The sequence below is a fragment of the Schistocerca nitens genome, chromosome 8 (assembly GCF_023898315.1).
Source record: "Schistocerca nitens isolate TAMUIC-IGC-003100 chromosome 8, iqSchNite1.1, whole genome shotgun sequence".
Classification (NCBI taxonomy): domain Eukaryota; kingdom Metazoa; phylum Arthropoda; class Insecta; order Orthoptera; family Acrididae; genus Schistocerca; species Schistocerca nitens.
The window spans coordinates 175,732,873-175,754,316 of record NC_064621.1 but is presented as its reverse complement, the minus strand read 5'-3'; the positions used below and the strand labels follow the sequence as shown (position 1 = coordinate 175,754,316).

General features: G+C 40.2%; 1 protein-coding gene across 1 annotated transcript in view; it reads right to left on the bottom strand.

Annotated features, from left to right (window-relative positions):
• LOC126198705 (chondroitin sulfate synthase 1) overlaps positions 1-21,444 on the bottom strand; it is a 367,470-nt gene that overhangs the window by 23,532 nt on the left and 322,494 nt on the right. The window contains exons 4-5 of the mRNA XM_049935208.1: positions 9,720-9,860; positions 6,582-6,762 (exon numbers count right to left, since the gene is read on the bottom strand). Coding sequence (XP_049791165.1) covers positions 6,582-6,762; positions 9,720-9,860 — 322 coding nt within the window. The remainder of the gene's footprint in view (positions 1-6,581; positions 6,763-9,719; positions 9,861-21,444) is intronic.

Sequence of the window (21,444 nt, the reverse complement as noted above, 5' to 3'; positions counted from 1 at the left end):
GGGATGCTTGTACTCTTCACTGTTACTGAAGCTTAACTCCATTTGTGTCCTCTCAGCCAATTCCCATATGCATTCTAATACTGGGTCTTTGTGCAAAATTGTCAACAGATGGACTGCAGTGGATGTTTTACACTACTGCCTGTCAGTGATGGCTAAAAGATACTCCTCGCTCCACCATGGGGCTGTCTATCAGTCAATTTAAAGAAACAACTTTGGGATAGAGACATCAGCAGTATTGTGAATGACAAAAGTGACATGTCCTACCATATCCTTGATGCTATACTTCCGTTGGAACGGAAGTCAGGTTGCTGCATAGTGTCCAGCTGGCTTCGTTTAACATCAATTTAGGTTGCTTAGGTGGCACATGCTGATGTATCTGGCAGGTGGAGCCAAATGGTAAAATGATCACTAGACTGCAAGTCCTATGTCACTTCCCAGAGAAGAGTAATAGTTATTACCGGTGAGAAAAGTGATAAATCTATGGCTGTGGATGATCTGTTTGCAGTGTTGAGCTGTGTTGCTTTCCCTGTAGTGTCCCTGTAGTGTTTGTGTGTGTGTGTGTGTGTGTGTGTGTGTATGTGTGTGTGTGTGTGTGTGTGTGTGGGTGGGTGGGTGGGTGGGCGGGTGGGTGGGTGGGTGGGTGTGTGGGTGGTCAACAGCACCTTCCAAATATTAAAGGAAATGAATGTGATTAAAAGGGCTAAAAACTTTGTCACACTAAGATGAGTAAACCTACAAAATGACATTCACTCCCACCTCATTTGCACTGACCCACACCACCATTCCATCTCGCACGCTGTAAGACAATGGAGAAGTGGTGAAAGGTGCTGTATCTGGGATTAGAACATAAGTATAATTACAAAGAAGCTAAAAAACAGCTGAGGGAAATGTGACTGGCTGACCACTTTCAAAAAAACAAGGGTGAATCAGTCGCCCAGTTAACATTAAGAACATCTCCCTAAAATCTTGGGAAACAATTTGGACATATAACAAAACCTTAAAACTCTAACCACACTTGTTTGAATACCACTTAAAAATAGAAGGCAGAACTGTCAGCAAATCTGCCACTGCCCTGTGGTTTCAAAATAAAAGACAGTGTAGTAAAATGTGGTGCATAGAAATCTGTTCACCACACATTGGAGGGTACTCTTGCCGGAGCAAGAAGCCATGTGTTATAGGGCAATGGCCCACGTGAAGACAGGTAAGGAGGACCTCATCCCACCCATAAGGCTGGAAGAAGGTATCCCATGGCACTTGGGTAGATGCAGCTTCTTGTCTGTCACTTCCAGACACTCTTCTTCACATTAACGTATGACTCTGTACCTCAACAGTGAGGCAATAGCATGCAGAGGGTGACACAATGAACTAACTGAGGATTACAATATGCCTCTTTGGCTGCTGCATCTGCCCTTTCATTCCCTGTTGGCACCCATCAGAAAGACACCTCCTTCTGCAGTATTTGTAAATGGAGAAGGGAGGCACAGCGCATCTCATCCGCTCCAGCACCCTCAGGATTGCATCTAATTCGATAGCGAAGACAGTGAAGTCTTGAGACAACTGATTCTTGAGGACATGATCAGGAAAACAACAGAGCAGCCCACAGTATCCCTCTGTTTAGACTCATCTGTGGGTATAGCTATATAGTTGTGGTGCTCCTTTAAAATGTCACAAAATATCATATTCAAAAAATAAGCAGGAGTTCAATCTCTCCTTTACTGCACTAAACCTAAAATTACTCTGGGCCTCTGCAGTAACCAAGGTGGCTGTCAGTTAAAACCTTGTATTTGAGCCTGTACATGCCCCACACCACGGGAATCCAGCACACACTTCTCACAGATCCCAAATGGCCTCATTGCCTGATGATGATTGCTAAATGGCACTCCATAGTTGGACAAACAACAATATGGTATACTGGGGAAGTGGAAGTAGTGAAAAAGGTACACACTTGACGCACTATGAGGAGGTGTCATTGGATGACAAGTGGCGGTTCACCAGCCTCAGCATGGGTACTGAATATGGGGCTTGTCCTGCACCTCTGGCCAGCCTGATACCCTGATGGTATACAGTGTTAATTGTCTTCAGGTAAGAAGGCCTCGCTGATCTTTACTCTGTGCAGCCACAATCGTATGTAGGCCCTATAGAACCGCTGCAAATGTGCCCTGTCTGTCCCCCAAGACCTGTGACTAAGACACTTCAAGATGTTCAGTGCCTTCTGGGTCCTTGCCTTCAGGCCCTTTAAGTGTGGTAACAACAGTTTTGCAACAAAACTGAGGCCCAGAAACTTCACAATCTTTGAAAGGAAGAATAGTGTCCCACATATGCAATTCAGGTAAGTTAAAAAGATGGTGAGAATGATTAAAATAAACACACACACACTTGTCTGGAGAGTCCACCCACTTAGCTGAGTGGGAATGTGTTTGCCTATCATGTAGCAAGCCCGGGTTTGATTCCTGACTGGACTGATGAGTTTCTCCGCTCATGGACTGGGTGTTGTATTGTCCTCATTGTCATTCATCATCACCAACATGCAAGTCACACAATGTGGCATCACCTGAAATTAGACTTGCAACCTGGTGGCCGAACTTCCCCAGATGGGGCCTCCCAGCCATCAATGCCACATGATCATTTCATTTTTTTTTTTCTCTCTGGAGAAAATGTATAACTAGTCTTTACAGCCCACATCTCAAACCTTTTTGCCATAAGTTGCAACTGATAACTTGCTGCTTCAGTATTGGAGGAAGAGCAGAAGACCATAAAATTTTCCACAAATAAGAAGCATTGGTCAGTACTCCTTACTGTGGATGTTATACTGTTAATGGCTATGGCAAAGAGGGTGACACTTAAAACACTGCCCGGGGAACACCATTCTCCTGCATGAAACTGTCTGATGGCACATCACCGACTCTGTACTGAAAAGGATGTCTTGAGAGGAAGGACTGAATGAAGCTGGGGATGGGGCCACAAAAGCCCCACTGGCGTAGCTGACTGACAATATTGTGGCTCTAAGTAGTGTTGTATGCCTTAATGACGTCAAAAAAATACCCCTTGACAATGCTTTTTATGTAGGAAATCCCGCTGGATTTCCACCTCTAACAGGATCAAGTTGTCGATCGACATCTCCTGAATCCAAACTGTGAGTGGCTAAGGAGCCGACTGGTCTATAATATCCATACCAGATGACAGTTGACTACGCACTCTTGGATGTTTTCCACACAGCTCATTAAGGCAACACTTCAATAACTACTGGCATACGTTCAGTCATTTCCTGGTTTGAGGAGAGGTATCCAAATTGCCTCTTGTCATGAGTCAGGCAATTGTTCTGTCAGACATTCTGAATTACAACATAAAAAGAGGATTTCCTTTGACACTAGTTGCAAGTGCCATAGCATGCTGTACCAGGTTTCCCTGTAGTGTGAGGCAGACATCATCAACAGAAATCTCTCCACTACCCAACCACTAGGATAAGTGCATGTAGAATGCTACTGCAGGTGATGTACATTTAAATTTCCAAGGAGGAGAAAGGGACAGTGGAGTTAATGGAAGAGGCTGTAAAGGAGCTGGGAGTTATGAGTGCACAGTTATATTTAATGGTGTTTAAAGTTGAACAGCTACTGTTTGAAGGTGGATGATGAGGGTAACATGTACAGAACAGTATGTATCACAAATGAATAGTTCCACTCCACCTTTAGCCCTCCCACTTTTCTTGGATGATGTAGCCTTTAAACATAGTGCTGTCTGAAGTTTTAAACCACATCTCTTGTATGCAAAGGCACACGGATCTGTCCTGAGTTATAAGCTTTACTTCTCTGAAACATACAGATTCCACAGCCATGTAGGAATCATTAATCATAAGTAGTTTTCTTTCAACCTGTTTATCTTGTTTGGTGGCACACATATAGTGAGAGGAGAAGCAGGATAATTTTCCATTTCATCAGCATATATTTACAGTTCTATCTCAAGAGTAATTTTCATATGTTAATACTAACCTCCAGTCTGATGATTTTGTCCAAGGTTTCTTTGCATTTTGTCCATTGTGGGCATGGATTTTGCCTTTTGTTGTTGCAATGTAGGCTGTTTCCAAAAGGTTGAACTACTTCATGCATCTAGATATTTGACTTAGAGTTGTCTCTGCAGTTTGTTAGCAACCTCTGCTGGAACTGGTTTCAAGGAAGCTGTCAGGTTAGTAGCATGTGTGTTATCACATGTTTCTGCCAACATCTATTGCTCAATTTTGTGAAAAGGTGCAGTGAAAGTTAGTGCTGCCATACCGAGAAGCAGCAGAGGAACATGAGAAAATAGTAGATTTCAGTGACTTATCTTATTTCTTTACCTCAGTAAACAAAATTTGGTTGGTCACTTTAATTTTTGGATTTTCTCTTTCCTCTAAAAATACCAAGAAATTTTGCTCCAAGTGGGATGATTACCTGAGCAGTTTACTCAAAAAAAAAAAAAAAAAACACAGTGGCAGTGCTTCATAGGAGTATCTTTCCTACATTTGCACAGTGTTGCCTTGCCATTACATGCTAATGTGGTGTGACCACATCTTTGGCATTTATAACAATGCATCAGACTGAATACATGTTTTACTTGCTGTCAAATAAGCCTGGCATTGATATGCTCTGTGAGAATAAGCCACTTGAATAACAGGGTGAAAGTGGCAGTCTTCTGCAGCACACCATACATTCTCTTCATCATGTTTCTATCTTCCATTACACATTCCATTTCCCAGTCTTTTTCCAGTTCAGTGGCACCCATGTCCAAGATGTCACTACATCTTACCAATCCCCTTTCTGAATTTGAGGTGTGTTGTGTTTTTCTATTGCTATGGCACACTGACAAAAATTGATAGTGTGTAGAAGAGTGGTCAACTAGTGAGACATAGCAAATTTGAACAAAAGCATTCCACACTGAAGTTTTTTGGTAGGTTTTGGAGCTCCAGCAATACTTTCTGAAGTTTTGTTCATGTAGAAGGGGGATTCTTTCTTAAAAGAGCCCTCTTATTTCCTTATCACAACAAAGACATTCTAGTAAAGTGATGCTCTGATATAATGATGAAAAATTTCCTCTTGGTTGAAGTCTTAGGCAGAGCCACTCGTGCCTGGGTAATTGTTTTCATATGTAATATCGTCCTCACAATCTGGGCAGTTAATCCAAGCCCCTCACTCTCCAAAACACATAACCTTCCAACGTCACACCACATGGGGGTGACTGAAGCGTGTTCAGAGTTTGTGGTAAAAGAAGACAGGCATCTCTTCACAAGCCCACAACTCATGAATTGCGGGAGTCCTATGCTCATACCCAGCTATCACTGTTGAGCCTATGGGGAGGGAGGGGGGATGGGGGGATGGGAGGGGAGTGTATAGTACAATTGAGATTAGACCTGTAGCTTGGAAAGGGAAATAGTTCTTTGCAAAGCACAGGGCTCCATGCTCACCAATCATATTTTCACAAAAAGAGTTGTAAGCAACCTAAAAGGACATTTTTTTGACAGATGTGGATGTAGCTTCCCTTGAAACTAACTTCAGCATACACAAAAACACCAACAATTTCTGAATGTTAATATTTTCAGATTCTTATGAAATTCATCAATAGGAATAACCAACCAGTGGAAAGTGGATCCAGATCTAGCTCTAACATATGTCTCTTTCTACAAGCATAATAACAAAGTGTTGCTAACAAGCAAGCATATTCATAGACAAGTTCATACATCTTTGAGTAACATATACCATAAGTTTGCTTTTCTTTCAGGAATTTATCTGATCTTTAACAGCAAGCTATTGAATCTAAAGTTTTCCTTAAATACATGTTGTGCTGAGCTTGTGTTATAGGGAAATGCATTTGTAAATGACAAAAAGAGTACACAGTAGGCCACAAAAGCTTTTAAAATAATTAGATTACGATTAAACAGTTTGAATAAGACAGTAGTGCAAACACCATACTAAAAATTATGTACTTCTATCAACAGTCAGATGCATTTGTAATCTGCCACCTTTATCATAATTTAGTGTATTATCAACTGATTTTGACCTAGGCACAGCACGATTTAATATTCATCATTTCACTCCCGCTCTTCATCTTCTCACATAACAAAGTGTCGTGTTATGAAACCACATAAGAAGACAATGATAAATTATGTTTATTTAAACAACTAAACATAATATGCCATGTGGATGGATATTATTAAATATTTACAATTTAATAATGCATTTTATAGCAATTGGTTATTGTGACACTGCTTGATATAAAAGGGCTTTTTTACTTAACAATCCTTCATCAAATGGTATTATAATATCTAATTGCTTGTCAGTCTATCTTGAAACATGGGAAGCAAATGGGCAAACAGAATACATTGGAATTTCTAAAAATGACCATTCATTTATTCATTCATTCAGTCTTCTTGTGCAAGAATAAAAAAAGCTTCCAATAAAAAATTTGTTAATTATTAGAGCAAAATAACAAATGCATTACTGTCTCACCAGTGAGCATTTATTACTCCTGAAACATGACATTTTATGTAGCGTAATATTGACATTTTATGGCATAGTTATTCACTGAATAACAGAACTGAAAAAAACATTTACCAAGCATAGCTGAATCTCCCAAATAATGTAGACTTCCCTCTTTGGCTGGAAAAAGAGGTGTATCCTTTGCTATAAATACATCAGCCACTTCATGTGGTGGAACATTTAAGTATTTCATCGTAGCCATAATATCACGATGCAAATTAATGCTCTCTTGTTGCAGATCCTGAACTTGCAGTGCCTAGAAAATTAGTGAACACAATTTAAAACACTAGCATGATTCAAGTAGCAGTACACAAAAGATAATTACCTGATTATGAGATTACTTTAAACATGTATTTCCTTAAGCATACATGGTTTGTCCAATAAGAAAGGGATAGTGACTGAAATCATTTTAAGGAATACTGAACATGCATGTACAGTGAGTTGATATTCTCCAATATATGGCCCTCTTGGATCAGTACACTGATGCTAGCACCACTTGGAGGCTGGTAATCACAAGACTGTTCAGCCACCCCATTAAAGCAAATTCTGAAGACACAACACTACTCAGTGTTTTGTTGCACCTAAACTCTCCATTGGAGCACTAACACACTTTCACTTCACATGTTGGCTAAACACCCTAAAGGCTCAGATGAAATGGAGTTGGGTCTTCCAGCTCACATAAAATCCCCTACCACTTATTTCATCTGTAGAGATTGTCCTTTACATTGAGCAGGACACACTCCACATTAGCCAAATTATTCTAATATTTCTTACGAAAGTAAGAAAATGGCAAATTTTTGCATCTGCAAATAAGAAAAAATTCTCAAAGCTTTACTTAAAAAGATCACCCTCTTTAAGTATTGTAGTATGAACATAAATTATGAAAGATGTTCAGCACATCATGTTTCCTATCTTTAAATAATTAACTTGAAAACTGATAATGAAAAATATATAACACCTTTTCCAGTTAGATAATCTTAATCATACCAGGAAATAAATGAATAACTCCTACAAAAAAAGGAGAGAATGCAGAGTTGTTCTTCTGCCTATGATCTCTTTCACTGCACTCTCCACTTCTGTGATTGCTACAATGTATGTTAAAATAGCAGTCATATCCTGTACCATCGCTGACTGAAAACAATATGCCACTGCATAATATGAACTTGTAAGGTGCAACTACAAAATTAACTACTAATGGTAACCCAACTGAATTTTATATTTTAACACATACCATTGCTTCCAGATTACAGCAAAAATGATGTCCATGCAGCACAAAAATAAATAGATTCAATAAAACAATATTTCATCACAAGCAAGCATTATACCAGCTTAAAAAATTATCACAATCATTCTGTACTCAAAAGAACACGTAAAGTAACAGTTTCCAGTCACTGCCAATAGTGTCTGTAGCTGTCCACTGAATTGGACAGTACATTTAGAACATAGTGCTTAGGCCACTGTCAAAAGTGTAAGAAGGGAACCAGGTGGTTGCTTGAAAATAACAAACTATTTCAAACAGTCTCAAATTAACACATTTTATGCTACATGATGAGCAACTGATCAAAAGGGAAAAAAATAGTTTTTGAGAGTTATTTTGTTTCTTTGTGGTGTATGCTGGTTATAAATTTTTATTCTCAAATCATTGATTTTTAATATTAAACCAAAAATACTGAATGAGGAAACAAATATAAATTAAAATTAATTTCCTTAAAGTCCTATATATACTGAGGCACAGGCATTCAAAAAGTTGTGTGTCTGTTAATTTGGCAGACTAAAGATACCTGCAGCATTAGTACACTATAACTAGTTAACGTTAAAATAAAAAGCGATGTATCATATGAAGAGTGGAAATGGAAAACATTTGAAGTGCTATTTTTTCACAAAATGCACTTTCAGTGCCATGTTGCCTGTGTTGCATGTATGTGGATTTGTTCCAAGTGTTAAATCACAAATGTTTCAAACATTTATTAATAGATCGCACTTGATCTTTGTGCCAAGCACAGCTTTCCAGCAGAATTCCAAGTGCCACGCATCAAGGCCTCCTCCATGCAGCCTGGGATGGTTTCAAGAGACACAAGTTTTAGGTGAGTGGGAACAGCTTTTTGAGCTGCAACAGAGATTTTGCAACTGTAGACAAATGAGGAAAAGTAAGCAGGGCCTTTGTTCCGTAAGTTTTGCACAAGCTTGTTGAGTTATTTAAAACTATGAACGCATTCCATGTAATTCCAATGCCTGCAACCGACTTCTTTGATTTTAAAGATGTTTCTGAAATACTGTTGTCACTGTTGTCAATGCAGGCCTGTGAGATCTCCAAATTAAGTATGAACAAACTGTCTCATACTCATCCATCTCAAAATTCTTATTCTGAAACAGAATAATGGAAAAATATCGATGTTTTTGAAATATAAAATACCATAGAAGATATACACCATGCCCTACTTAAGCTGGAAGACCAGCCATGTTTATCAGTTCCAAAACAGAGAGATCTGTTGACGATATTGCCATTACCTCCTTGACAGCACAGGAAGTTTTACAGTAAACTTTGCAATTTCTGCTTGATACCCCATATGACCGTGCTTTCAGTAACAAGTGTTGGTGTGATACTGAGTCAAAAGCTTTCCAGAAATCAAGAAACACTGCACCTACTCGGCAGCTTGATCCATGGCTTTCCCTGAATTTATTTATGTTATCTCTTGTAAAAACGTAAAAGAAATGTCATCTGGTTTTCCTTGACAATAGTTCTACTGGTTAAAATATTATGCTGTATTTCAATACTTACATTGTCACAAATATAACAGGGTTCCTCTGTATTAAAGACACTTGAAACAAAAGCTTTCTTATTGGCCTTAGTTTTGTGGTATGGCACTTAGTACATTCTTAATAAATTATTTAATTTCTTGTGTGTCTCTCTCCCCCCCCCCCTTTTTTTTGCTGAGATGAGATGATATCAGAATACTTTATCAATTTTTTTGGATACAAATTATATACATTGTTTGTGATTCTCCTGACAAATGTGAGATTTGACACAACATTTTTCATTTCCACTTTTCATATGTAAATTAGCTCAGTGGCACTAACACAGCAATGATTATCATTTTGTTACACAGTAAAAATAAAGTTACACTGAAAATCGAATTTAAAGCTTTAGGTAGCAATGTGAGCAGAACTGATATATTTTCACTAAATTTAGTGGTTCAGAAATAATAATCTTACTTGCATGTAATTGTGTATTCTATACATATGCTCATGGTGTTTCACAGGGTGCAGAGTAATTGCTCTGTGAACTTCTTTCTGCTTCAGGTTGCCCGTGAAAGCTGCACTACCACTGGAGTTGTGATACAGAATTGTCTGCATCTGAAACAAAATTTTCCATATTCACTGCTCTGAATAAATTACACACATGAAGAATAAATTACACAAATGCACACAATACATAAAATATACACAGAAAAAAATTCAGATAGCACAAAAATAAAAATAAATCCTTCTTTGAGTCTATGGAGACACTGGCAACCCACTAATTGTTAGTAACAACTAAGCTCCATAAGAATGTCATTTTATATGAATAATCTCCTGCTTAAATGTAAGTAGCATCCATTCAATATGAGTTATGCTATCACATGTCCCAATGAAGACCTTCACTCACAACAAGAATGACATAGTTTGTCACTAGAAGGGTAACCTTCATTTCAGTGAATGGATGCTTTTAGATGGCAACAATAAACCGTGCAAATAAAAGTGACAATGGCATATGTGATTATAATTTTGGATGAGCATCATACTGGCTGGACAACAATGGGCATCATATTGGCTGGACAACAATGGCACCACATATAAACTTTCCTCTTGTCTCTGCACCCAACCCATCGTTTGGTGATATCCCAATCATCCTATCTTGCTTTCTCCTCTTGAGCCACAGGGCATCTACTTCATAAGGAGATATTTCATCCATAATTTTAAGTGGTGGTTTCCTTTTTAAATGTACTTCATGTAAATATATTAATGTATAAAGTGTTAGTCTTTATTTGAATTGCATTAGAGTTCTGTCATCAGTATGTAACAGAAAGCGGCTATTAGTTACGTACTACTCGTATGAACAGTTGATTCCTAGCTATGAAATTCCTTTCTGGGGAACAAATGTACAAGATGAACAAAAATCAAACAATGGAAAATCCAGGGTGGAACATAACAATATTATGAAAAGAAAAGTTGCTATTCACCATATAGCAGAAATGCTGAGTCACAGATAGGCACAACAAGACAGTCTATTTGTTTCGCCTATTTACGACTCAAAATATGAACAAAATGTTGAACAAAATTTTCAAACTATAAAGAAGGTTCAAAAGGATAATAACCAAAAATAGTAACAGGGATCATTGTGAAAATCTTTTCAAAACATTGGGGATTTTTAATTACATCTTGGAACAAGATCTAGACTGAACTTACATTTACCAGGAAACAATAAACGTAAAACACAAAACAGCATTTTCAGCCAAAGATTAAAATTATACAAAAAATATCCATGAGTAATTAAGGAGAGCACTAAAACACATTTACTTAAAAAAAACAGTTAAAAAGTGCAAGTTAAGCAAAACAATGTATACAGTGAAGTTTTACTTACATAGCACTGAGTACAGATTTGGTAACAAATGCAACATACATCAATAATAATGATAAAACACCTTCTAAGTCATTTGAAAGCACAATTTTTCATGATACCAAAGCTCTGCAGTTGTTAATGCTAACATCTTACTCTCTTCTGAACTAATATCTCACACATTGTGAAGAAATGTTAGATCACTTTTTCATACAAGCAAATGGGAAGCTGTGGCACAAACCAAACATCACTGACACGGTCCTGGTGTCTGCTTGTAATTTATGTGCGTAGTGTGTGCAGTTCTTAGTGTTGACAAACAGTGTAGCACTAGATTTTATATAACTTATTTGCAAGAATGCATAAACAAAATAATATTGTACAATAGGAATAAACCAAATGAAGTTGCGCTATTTTAAACAGTCGAACTTTGTGTACATGAGGATGGAGGCTCTAATTCCTTCTCTATAATAGTTCAAACAAATTTGAGTGTGGTTCCTATAACAAAGTACTGGCCAACTACCTGCCTCATTCTTGTCAAACTAGACCAATAAGTATGCAAATGCCTGTATGTTTGAATTATGTCTTTTTGTAACAACTTTATCAGTATCCTTGTAATAGTGCTCAGGGGTGAATGAAACAGGTGTTCCCACATGTGACTTTAATAGCTACTGTAGCGAACTTTGAAAAACATTTTCTGAATCTAAAAATCAGGTAGCTTACAGAAGACATAAATGCCTTTTATTGAAGTTACGTAGTGCCGTAGTAAAATGAAGTACCGGGATTTATTTTGTTGTATTATCTTTATTGATGTATTTTTTTTTTTTCAAACCACATTTTAAATATGAAATTTTTCTGACTAGGTAGCTGGATTTAGATGTTAACACAAAAATTTTAATTGCGTTTTATCTTTTGTGAACCAAGTTGTGAGGATCATTCGTGAATCATAAAGCAGGCTTTTGGTTGTGTGTAACGATGCCGAAGTTTCACCAACGGGAAACGAAGTGGATTGATTGCTGGCAACGGGTTCTTCATCTCGTGGGAAGGCGGCAGCGAGCTTGGTTTACTTGTGGGAACATTCAGAGGCACACATGTGAAGTCAGCGGCAGTGAAGCGATAAATACGGCGCTTTTCAAGAGCGGCCTGTTCGACAAACAGCGGCCCGACAGCGTAATTACTATAGAAGGCCGCAAATAAGAGAAAAGCCATACTTTGGAACAATAAGTAGGAAGACTTTGCGCCAAAGATGAGGAATTTGCATCCTCATCCCGAGATTATAGATGCAGTTTCTATTTTAAAGGTAGAACTTCAGAACATTTTTATCTATTTCAGTCTGAGCTGTTATTAATCTTCACGATTGCTATGCGTGAGTTTTGTTCTTTAGTACAGATCTCTGAATTGTGTCCCCATTTTTTTCATTATCAGATCTAGTTGACTTTTGTCTACATTACTGCACAATGTTTACAGCCGTCACACTCTGGAATTAGATTGTGTGTTCATTCCATATCATATTCCCGCGTATTGCTCTTCCCAGGTATATCAACCACATAACGGTCCTTTGAAATTAATGCTGTAATCAAGGCCTACTTGATTTTCACATTTTCATTTCAATTATTATTATTGCTGTCATTAGGTACTGAGGGTGTATATTATTGTAAATAGAGTCTTGAAAGTTACACAGGCCACACCAACATACAGGAAAGATAGTAGGAATAATCCAATATATTACAGGCTCATGTCATTAACGTCGATATGCAGCAGGATTTTGGAACATATATTGTATTCGAATAATATGCATTACGTCGAAGAGAACGGCCTATTGACACACAGTCAACACGGATTTAAAAACATCGTTCTTGTGAAACACAACTAGCTCTTTATTCACACGAAATGTTGAGTGCTATTGACAATGAATTTCATAAAATGATTCAAATGGCTCTGAGCACTATGGGACTCAACTGCTGTGGTCATCAGTCCCCTAGAACTTAGAACTACTTAAACCTAACTAACCTAAGGACATCACACACATCCATGCCCGAGGCAGGATTCGAACCTGCGACCGTAGCAGTCGCACGGTTCCGGACTGCGCGCCTAGAACCGCGAGACCACCGCGGCCGGCAATGAATTTCAAACGGACTCCTTATTTCTAGATTTCCAGAAGGCTTTTGACACTGTACCACATAAGCGGCTTGTAGTGAAATTGCTTTCTTATGGAATATCGTCTCAGTTAATGTGAGTGGATTCGTGATTTCCCGTCAGAGAGGTGACAGTTCGTAGTAACTTTCCGAAAGTTACCGAGTAAAAGAGAAGTGATTTCTGGCGTTCCCCAATGTAGTATTGCAGACCGTCTGCTGTTCCTTATCCATATAAACGATTTAGGAGACAATCTGAGCAGCCGTCCTAGGTGATTTACAGATGATGGTATCGTTTATCGTCTAGAAAAGTCATCAGAAGATCAAAACAAATTGCAAAAGTATTTAGAAAGGATATCTGTATACGGTGTGAAAATTAACAGCTGACCCTAAGTAATGAAATGTGTGGGGTCATCCCCATGAGAGCTAAAAGGAATACATTAAACTTCGCTTACAGTCAAATCTAAAGGGCGAAAATTAAATTAAATACCTAGGGACTACTATTATGAACAACTTAAACTGTTGTGGGAGAAGCAAACCAAAGGCTACCTTCCATTTGCAGAACACTTAAAAAATGTAACACATCTACTAAAGAGACGGCCTACACTACGTTTGTCCGTCCTCTTTTGGAGTACTGCTGCGCGGTGTAGGGTCCTTACCAGATAGGATTAACGGAGTACATCGAGAAAGTTCAAAGAAGGGCAGCACGTCTTGTAAGATCGCGAAATATGGGGGAGAGCGTCACTGAAATGATACAGGATTTGGGGCGGTCATCATTATAACAAAGGCGTTTTTCGTTGCAACGGGATCTTATCACGAAATTTCAATCACCAACTTTCTCCTCCGGGTGTGTAAATATGTTACTGACGCTGACCCACACAGGGAGAAACGATCATCGTAATAAAATAAGGGAAATCAGAGCTCGCACGGAAAGGTATAAAATGGTTCAAATGGCTCTGAGCACTATGGGACTTAACTTCTGAGGTCATCAGTCCCCTAGAACTACTTAAACCTAACTAACCTAAAGACATCACACACATCCATGCCCAAGGCAGGATTCGAACCTGCCACCCCGGCCGGCACCGGAAAAGGTATAGATGTGCGTTTTTTATGCACGCTGTAAGAGATTGGAATAATAGAGAATTATTGTGAACGTGGTTCGATGAACTCTCTGCCAGGCGCTTAAATGTGATTTACAGAGTATCGACGCTGAAAAGCGTGAGGTTTGATGTTCATATCGCAACTCTGCACCATTTTTGTTCTGCGGAAGAATGTTGAGACAAAAATAGGGCCACCCAAGGATAAACAGTGTGTGTCAATTTGTTTCTTTCTACTCTTGATTCGTAATAGAGAAATAATACAGGGTGATCCGTTTGATATGTCACAAAAGTAATGCGTCTGAGGTTTCTGTTACAGCATATTTGACATGTCCGCCATTGTGAATGCACGTATCGCGTCGATTTTGCGTTAAGTGGCTCGCGACATTTCTGGGGTGATTTACTGAATGGCCGCTATAATCCGCATCCGTAGGTCGACTATATTATGTATTCTTTGTGCATATCCTGTTGACTTGACGTAGCTTCACACAAAAAAATGTGTAGGCGTTAAGTCGGGGCCAGCAGGCTAGGCGTTAAGTCGGGGCCAGCAGGCAACTATTACGTGTTGCAATGTTGACCTACGACTGCAGTGGGCTCGGGATCATCGAGAATGGACCGTAGATCAATGCAAGCAAGTCTCTTGGTCGGATGAATCACGCTTCTTCCAACATCGGGTTCATGATGGTGTCCGGATACACCGACATACAGGCGAACGGCTGCTCCAAGCACCGCACCACGGACGCAGGCCGCTATGAGTAGTAATCGAAGGCATCATGGCAACGTTGGGCAATGTAAACATTATTGTGGACCATCTGCATCCCTTCATGCTTGATGAGTTCCCCGAAGGTGATTGTATCTTCCAGCACGATAGCTGTTCGTGTTATAAGGTCAGAGGTGAACCAACGCGTTACTGACTTGCTCAATTTGTGGAGCTCCTGCTCTTGAATAAATCGCCCAGTTTTCCTGAAACTGTAATCATTTGTTTGTCAGTAGATGAACATCCGATCCATTCGGATAATTCCTTCGTGGTGCGTCGTTTTATTTATTTAGTTTTATTGTCTTGGGGTGCATTTTAGCGATATCCCCATACGGATTCTTTAAAGAATCGAACTCCCACGTATAAAACGCCGTATCTCCCGAACTGTGTGTCGTACAGTGATATACTTTTGCTGGCATTTTCAGTGCTGTATGTGGATACTGCCTGCAAAATGTGTTACGAATAAATTTAGTAGCAAAAATGGTTCAAATTGCTCTGAGCACTATGGGACTTAACTTCTGAGGTCATTAGTCCCCTAGAACTTGAACTACTTAAACCTAACTAACCTAAGGACATCACACACATCCATGCCCGAGGTAGGATTCGAACCTGCGACCGTAGCGGTCGCGCGGTTCCAGACTGTAGCGCCTAGAACCGCTCGGCCACTCCGGCCGGCTTAGTAGTAAAGAAGTAATCAGTTAAAGCGTCGTGCCTGATGCTACAGTTTGTTGCAGGGACAACGAAAACGTAGTAAGCTTATGGCTCAAATGGCTCTGAGCACTATGGGACTTAACATCTATGGTCATCAGTCCCCTAGAACTTAGAACTACTTAAACCTAAGTAACCTAAGGACAGCACACAACACCCAGCCATCACGAGAGTAAGCTTAAACTTTTTTCCTTTCATCATTTTGCGAGGGGTGTTAGTGAGAAAAAAAGTCCTAAAGCTTTGAAGTTATTGATAAAGTTTGTTCGAAGTCGCTAAGTGATCTCATTCTCAAACACTGGTAGTTTGGGAAATGTGCTCTACCTCAAGACATATACACTGTTTCTAATTGCAATAGTCGACTTATGCATTAAGTCTTTAACGTAATAAGTAGATTACGGCAGCATTTTAAATTTTTAAATTCGGTCAATAACTGTATGAAATATTGAAAATTAAATTTTTGTTATCCCTGGGAGCCGTCTCGCGCCATATGAACAATGGGCCTTGGCCAGATTCTTTCAGTCTCTCTCCCAGAATATTTCCCTAGCTGTTTTTGCGAAAGGATTTTCGAAACTTTAACGAGCGTTACATAACTTCACTCATCATTTCAGTTGCTCTCGAATTTCGTTATACAGAGCAAATCAAAATTAATACAGTAGTTTCAAACGGGTGTAACTATTAATGCATTGCGATCCATTGATAAGAATTACAAAAAATGTAAACAAAGTTCAAAATTTCGATATTAGCGCGAGCGCAGTGAATCGGAAACCAGCGCACGTGCGGGAAGCGGAAGTATGGTATTTACAGGGATCGAAACTGGAAGAGTTCGTCAAACTCACGAATTATTGTACGTCAATGCTGGAAGCCAAAACGTGTGTAATTGGACATCACCGTGACTCACCGAAAGTTAATGTTTCTTTATTATGCCGGCACAAAAGCTATACGGGCCACCTTTTTCCACTGAGCTAAGTGTTTCAACAAACATTTATATGTACATGCTTGAGCGAAGGCCTATACTACAGCTTGATATGGATTCCATGGATTATATCTTTCAGCAAGATGGAGCCACCCCTAACTTGGAGTATGGAGGTGTTTACATTTTTAAATCGATGTTTTCCAAACCGTCGTGTTCTGCTCTTGGCCACCGAAATCTTTATATAAAAGAACCTTGTGAACGTTCCTGCTTACCCGGAAACAATTCCACACCTCAAAATGCGCGTATCTAATACACTCGGTCGGTGATTCCACATATGCTTTAAAATTTTTGCCGTGAAATGGATTCTCGTGTAGACACTGTCCGTATGATCAAGGAGACTCACATAGAACATCATTCTCTGTAATTGTTATCAATGTAGAGCTATGCATTAAATAGTAACTGCCGTTCGTAATTGTAATACTCGTTTCAAATTGCTATTGTACATGGACTTCGTTACTTGTACTTATATTATTTATTTTTTCATTTTCAAGTCGTCTCTGTGGATAATAAAATTAACAGTTATATTTTGATTAAAATTCAGTCTTGATCACGTTATGTCTGTTTTAATGAGTAACCGGTTTCAGTTTTTTCTATAAAACCATCATCAGACCCATTGGCTCCTTTGGGTTGGTAGGTGGAGCTCTCCTTGCTGCTGTGCAGTCAACATAACGTGATCAAGACTGAATTTTAATCAAAATATAACAATTAATTGATCACTGTATTCCAAAAATGTTTACCAAAATTGTGCAAAATTAACAGTGCTTTTGCATACTACAGAATACTTCTCTCTCTGCGTCGTATCACTAGTCGGAATTTTTGTTTCGAAATCAAACCACCATTTATGATAAGTGCAGATGTTCATTTTAGTGGAAGATTATATGTAAATGGTAATTAACTCTACGCTTAATAATTATCCAGAAACAATGTACCATATTCTTTTCGCATGGATGTTTCTGTCTCTTTATGTACGTCCAACACTCTGATCAAATGCTAGTTGGCAAATATACGAGCGTTACTTGAACATCAGAATGGAAGCGCAACAGTAATATCTCATACCAAAGGATTTATTTACGATTTGTGGAAACTGTCGCGAAAGGAGATATCTGCTGTTAAGCCGTAAGAGAGCTTCATTGTCGGAACGATTCAATCTGCCGCTGAGTGGAAGTACACTGCTGCGGTCTCGTTAGCGTTTCGAGTGCAGCAACGCTGGATCTCGTTTGAAGCAGTTATCAGCGCCCAACACAAAGTGGCCGTCAAGTAGCCGGCACCTCAAGCAGCGTGAGTCACGGCCGTGTCGGCAGCTGTTTGTGGGAGCCGCCTCCGGAAAGTGACACATCGCCGTCTCAGTCGCTGTGGCATTTTCATACACTTCAGTAGGCATTGTCTACACGAAAAGACTGAGCTGTAAACCAGCGTTGCGCAAGTAATTTCGTAAATGGCTGTCTACACGACGAGATCAGTGTACACCACAGTTTCGACACTTTATGTATTCCGAAGCATCATTTTAGTGTCTGAAATGAAAGTTGTGGCAGTTACATTGGTAGCGGCGTTCAGGCATGCCCGCTATAAATCAGTAGAAAACAATCATAACAAACTGTTAGATTTCGTGAGTGGAGAAAGAGAAGATGTCAGCTTGGGCGGTCACACGAAATTTTGTAGATTACTCCAGAAACTAACTGAACCATCTAAGAATAATATCAGGACAACTTATGCATCTTAAGCTAAATTCGAGATGCTACAAGGAAAGAAGATACACTAATATGTGAAGCACTATCGCCGAAACAAACCGGAGAACACATAGTATATTTTTGGCAATCTGAGATGTTCTTTTCTCGCCCCTGTAGTATTATACAGGGTGATTCAAAAAGAATACCACAACTTTAGGAATTTAAAACTCTGCAACGACAAAAGGCAGAGCTAAGCACTATCTGTCGGCGAATTAAAGGAGCTATAAAGTTTCATTTAGTTGTACATTTGTTCGCTTGAGGCGCTGTTGACTAGGCTCAAATGGAAACAGATGAATCTTTCGTTTCAAAGATTGTGTTTAGTGATGAAGCAACTTTCCACACTAACGGGAAAGTCTACCGTCACAATGTCTGTATATGGGGCACAGAATCCGCGGGAAACAACTCAGTATGAACGTGACTCGCCTAACGTGAACGTTTTCTGTGCCATTTCAGCCAATAAAGTTTTTGGTCCCTTTTTCTTCGAAGGTGCTACTGTAACTGTACTACAGTATCTGGAGATGTTAGAGAATTGGCTCTTCCCTCAGCTCGAACAAGAAGCACAACAATTCATGTTTCAGAAGGATGGAGCGCCACCACATTGGCACTTATCTGTTCATGTACTGGCTTCATGTACTGGCTACAACGGCGGGAGTGATTGGCGACTTACTTATATTGACCACACAAACAGCAGCCGGCCCTTGGCCACCTTCAGTCCAGCATTCCATACTTTCCTGTCAGCTGCATCTTCATCTCCCAGACCCAGTATCCGCATGTCTCCCATGGTATTATTCTTCCATCTCTTTCTCGGCCGCCATATTGGTGCCCTCCCTTAGGCTTCTCCATCCATTACTGCTTTTATTTGAATGTTGTCCCCTCTCCTCCTCACCTATCCGTACCATCTGAGTCTTCTAGTTTTCGCACTCGCTACGATGTCAAGTAGTGCGTATAATTGTCCGAGTTCTCTCTGTTTCCTTATTCTCCACTGCTTATTTTCTTTCACTGGTCCATATATTTTTCTCAGTACCTTATTTTCAAAAGTTGTGAGCTTTTTCTCGCTTTTTCCCCTCAGGGTCCATGTCTCGCTTCTGTAGCACATTATAAGGTCTAAGTACAAATGAAAACAAAACGAAGTTCATGGTAATAAAAAAATGAGCTCAGTTAAGACCAAATCATCTGTCAGTCAGAAACCTAATAACACAGAAGACAGACACATTCACGTACGCTTCGCTATATAGTGTCAATATCCTCGGTTAGTCCTATTTGGTACGGGTCCCAGTTAGTCCTATTTGCTACGGGTCCCACACATTTGAGCAATATTGTAAAATGGGCAGCACAAGTGATTTGTAAGCAATCTTCTTTGTAAAGCGACTTCGCTCCTCCAGCAGTCTACCAATAAACCGAAGTCCACCTGCTTTACTCACGACTGAGCCCATGTCGTCATTCTACTTCATATCCCTACGAAGTGTTACACCTAGGTATTTGTGTGTGTTGGCCGATTCCAGCTATGGTTCATTGATATTATAGTCATACAATACTACGTTTTTTGTTTTGTGAAGTGCGCAATTTTACATTTTTGAACATTTAAAGCAAGTTGCCAATTTTTGCACCACTTTGAGATCTTATCAAGATCTGACTGAATCTTTATGCAGCTCCTTTCAGACAGTACTTCATTATAGATAACAACATCATCTATTAATATTGTCCGCAAGGTCATTAATATACAACATGAACAGGAAGGGTACCGACACATGTTCTGAAAATATCAGAGGAAAACCAACAAGTAGTTAAGTCACATTCCCTACTGTAGGATATAAAACAAATAATTACTCAACTACAAAATCATCTTTAAAACTATATTGTGAAGTTTCAGAACAACTTAAAATTACTGAGGAGTCAGCAAGGATGGAAGGTCTACGAGTTAGTGACCGGATAGTCTACGGATCGTGCTAGACGATACCTCTACAGAAAAAAGGCTTTTGCTCTGGGTAAAACATTTAGTGTGTTATCCATAGACCTATAATGAAATTGTAAGTTAGTGGAAAATGAGGACAATCTACACTCCTGGAAATGGAAAAAAGAACACATTGACACCGGTGTGTCAGACCCACCATACTTGCTCCGGACACTGCGAGAGGGCTGTACAAGCAATGATCACACGCACGGCACAGCGGACACACCAGGAACCGCGGTGTTGGCCGTCGAATGGCGCTAGCTGCGCAGCATTTGTGCACCGCCGCCGTCAGTGTCAGCCAGTTTGCCGTGGCATACGGAGCTCCATCGCATTCTTTAACACTGGTAGCATGCCGCGACAGCGTGGACGTGAACCGTATGTGCAGTTGACGGACTTTGAGCGAGGGCGTATAGTGGGCATGCGGGAGGCCGGGTGGACGTACCGCCGAATTGCTCAACACGTGGGGCGTGAGGTCTCCACAGTACATCGATGTTGTCGCCAGTGGTCGGCGGAAGGTGCACGTGCCCGTCGACCTGGGACCGGACCGCAGCGACGCACGGATGCACGCCAAGACCGTAGGATCCTACGCAGTGCCGTAGGGGACCGCACCGCCACTTCCCAGCAAATTAGGGACACTGTTGCTCCTGGGGTATCGGCGAGGACCATTCGCAACCGTCTCCATGAAGCTGGGCTACGGTCCCGCACACCGTTAGGCCGTCTTCCGCTCACGCCCCAACATCGTGCAGCCCGCCTCCAGTGGTGTCGCGACAGGCGTGAATGGAGGGACGAATGGAGACGTGTCGTCTTCAGCGATGAGAGTCGCTTCTGCCTTGGTGCCAATGATGGTCGTATGCGTGTTTGGCGCCGTGCAGGTGAGCGCCACAATCAGGACTGCATACGACCGAGGCACACAGGGCCAACACCCGGCATCATGGTGTGGGGAGCGATCTCCTACACTGGCCGTACACCACTGGTGATCGTCGAGGGGACACTGAATAG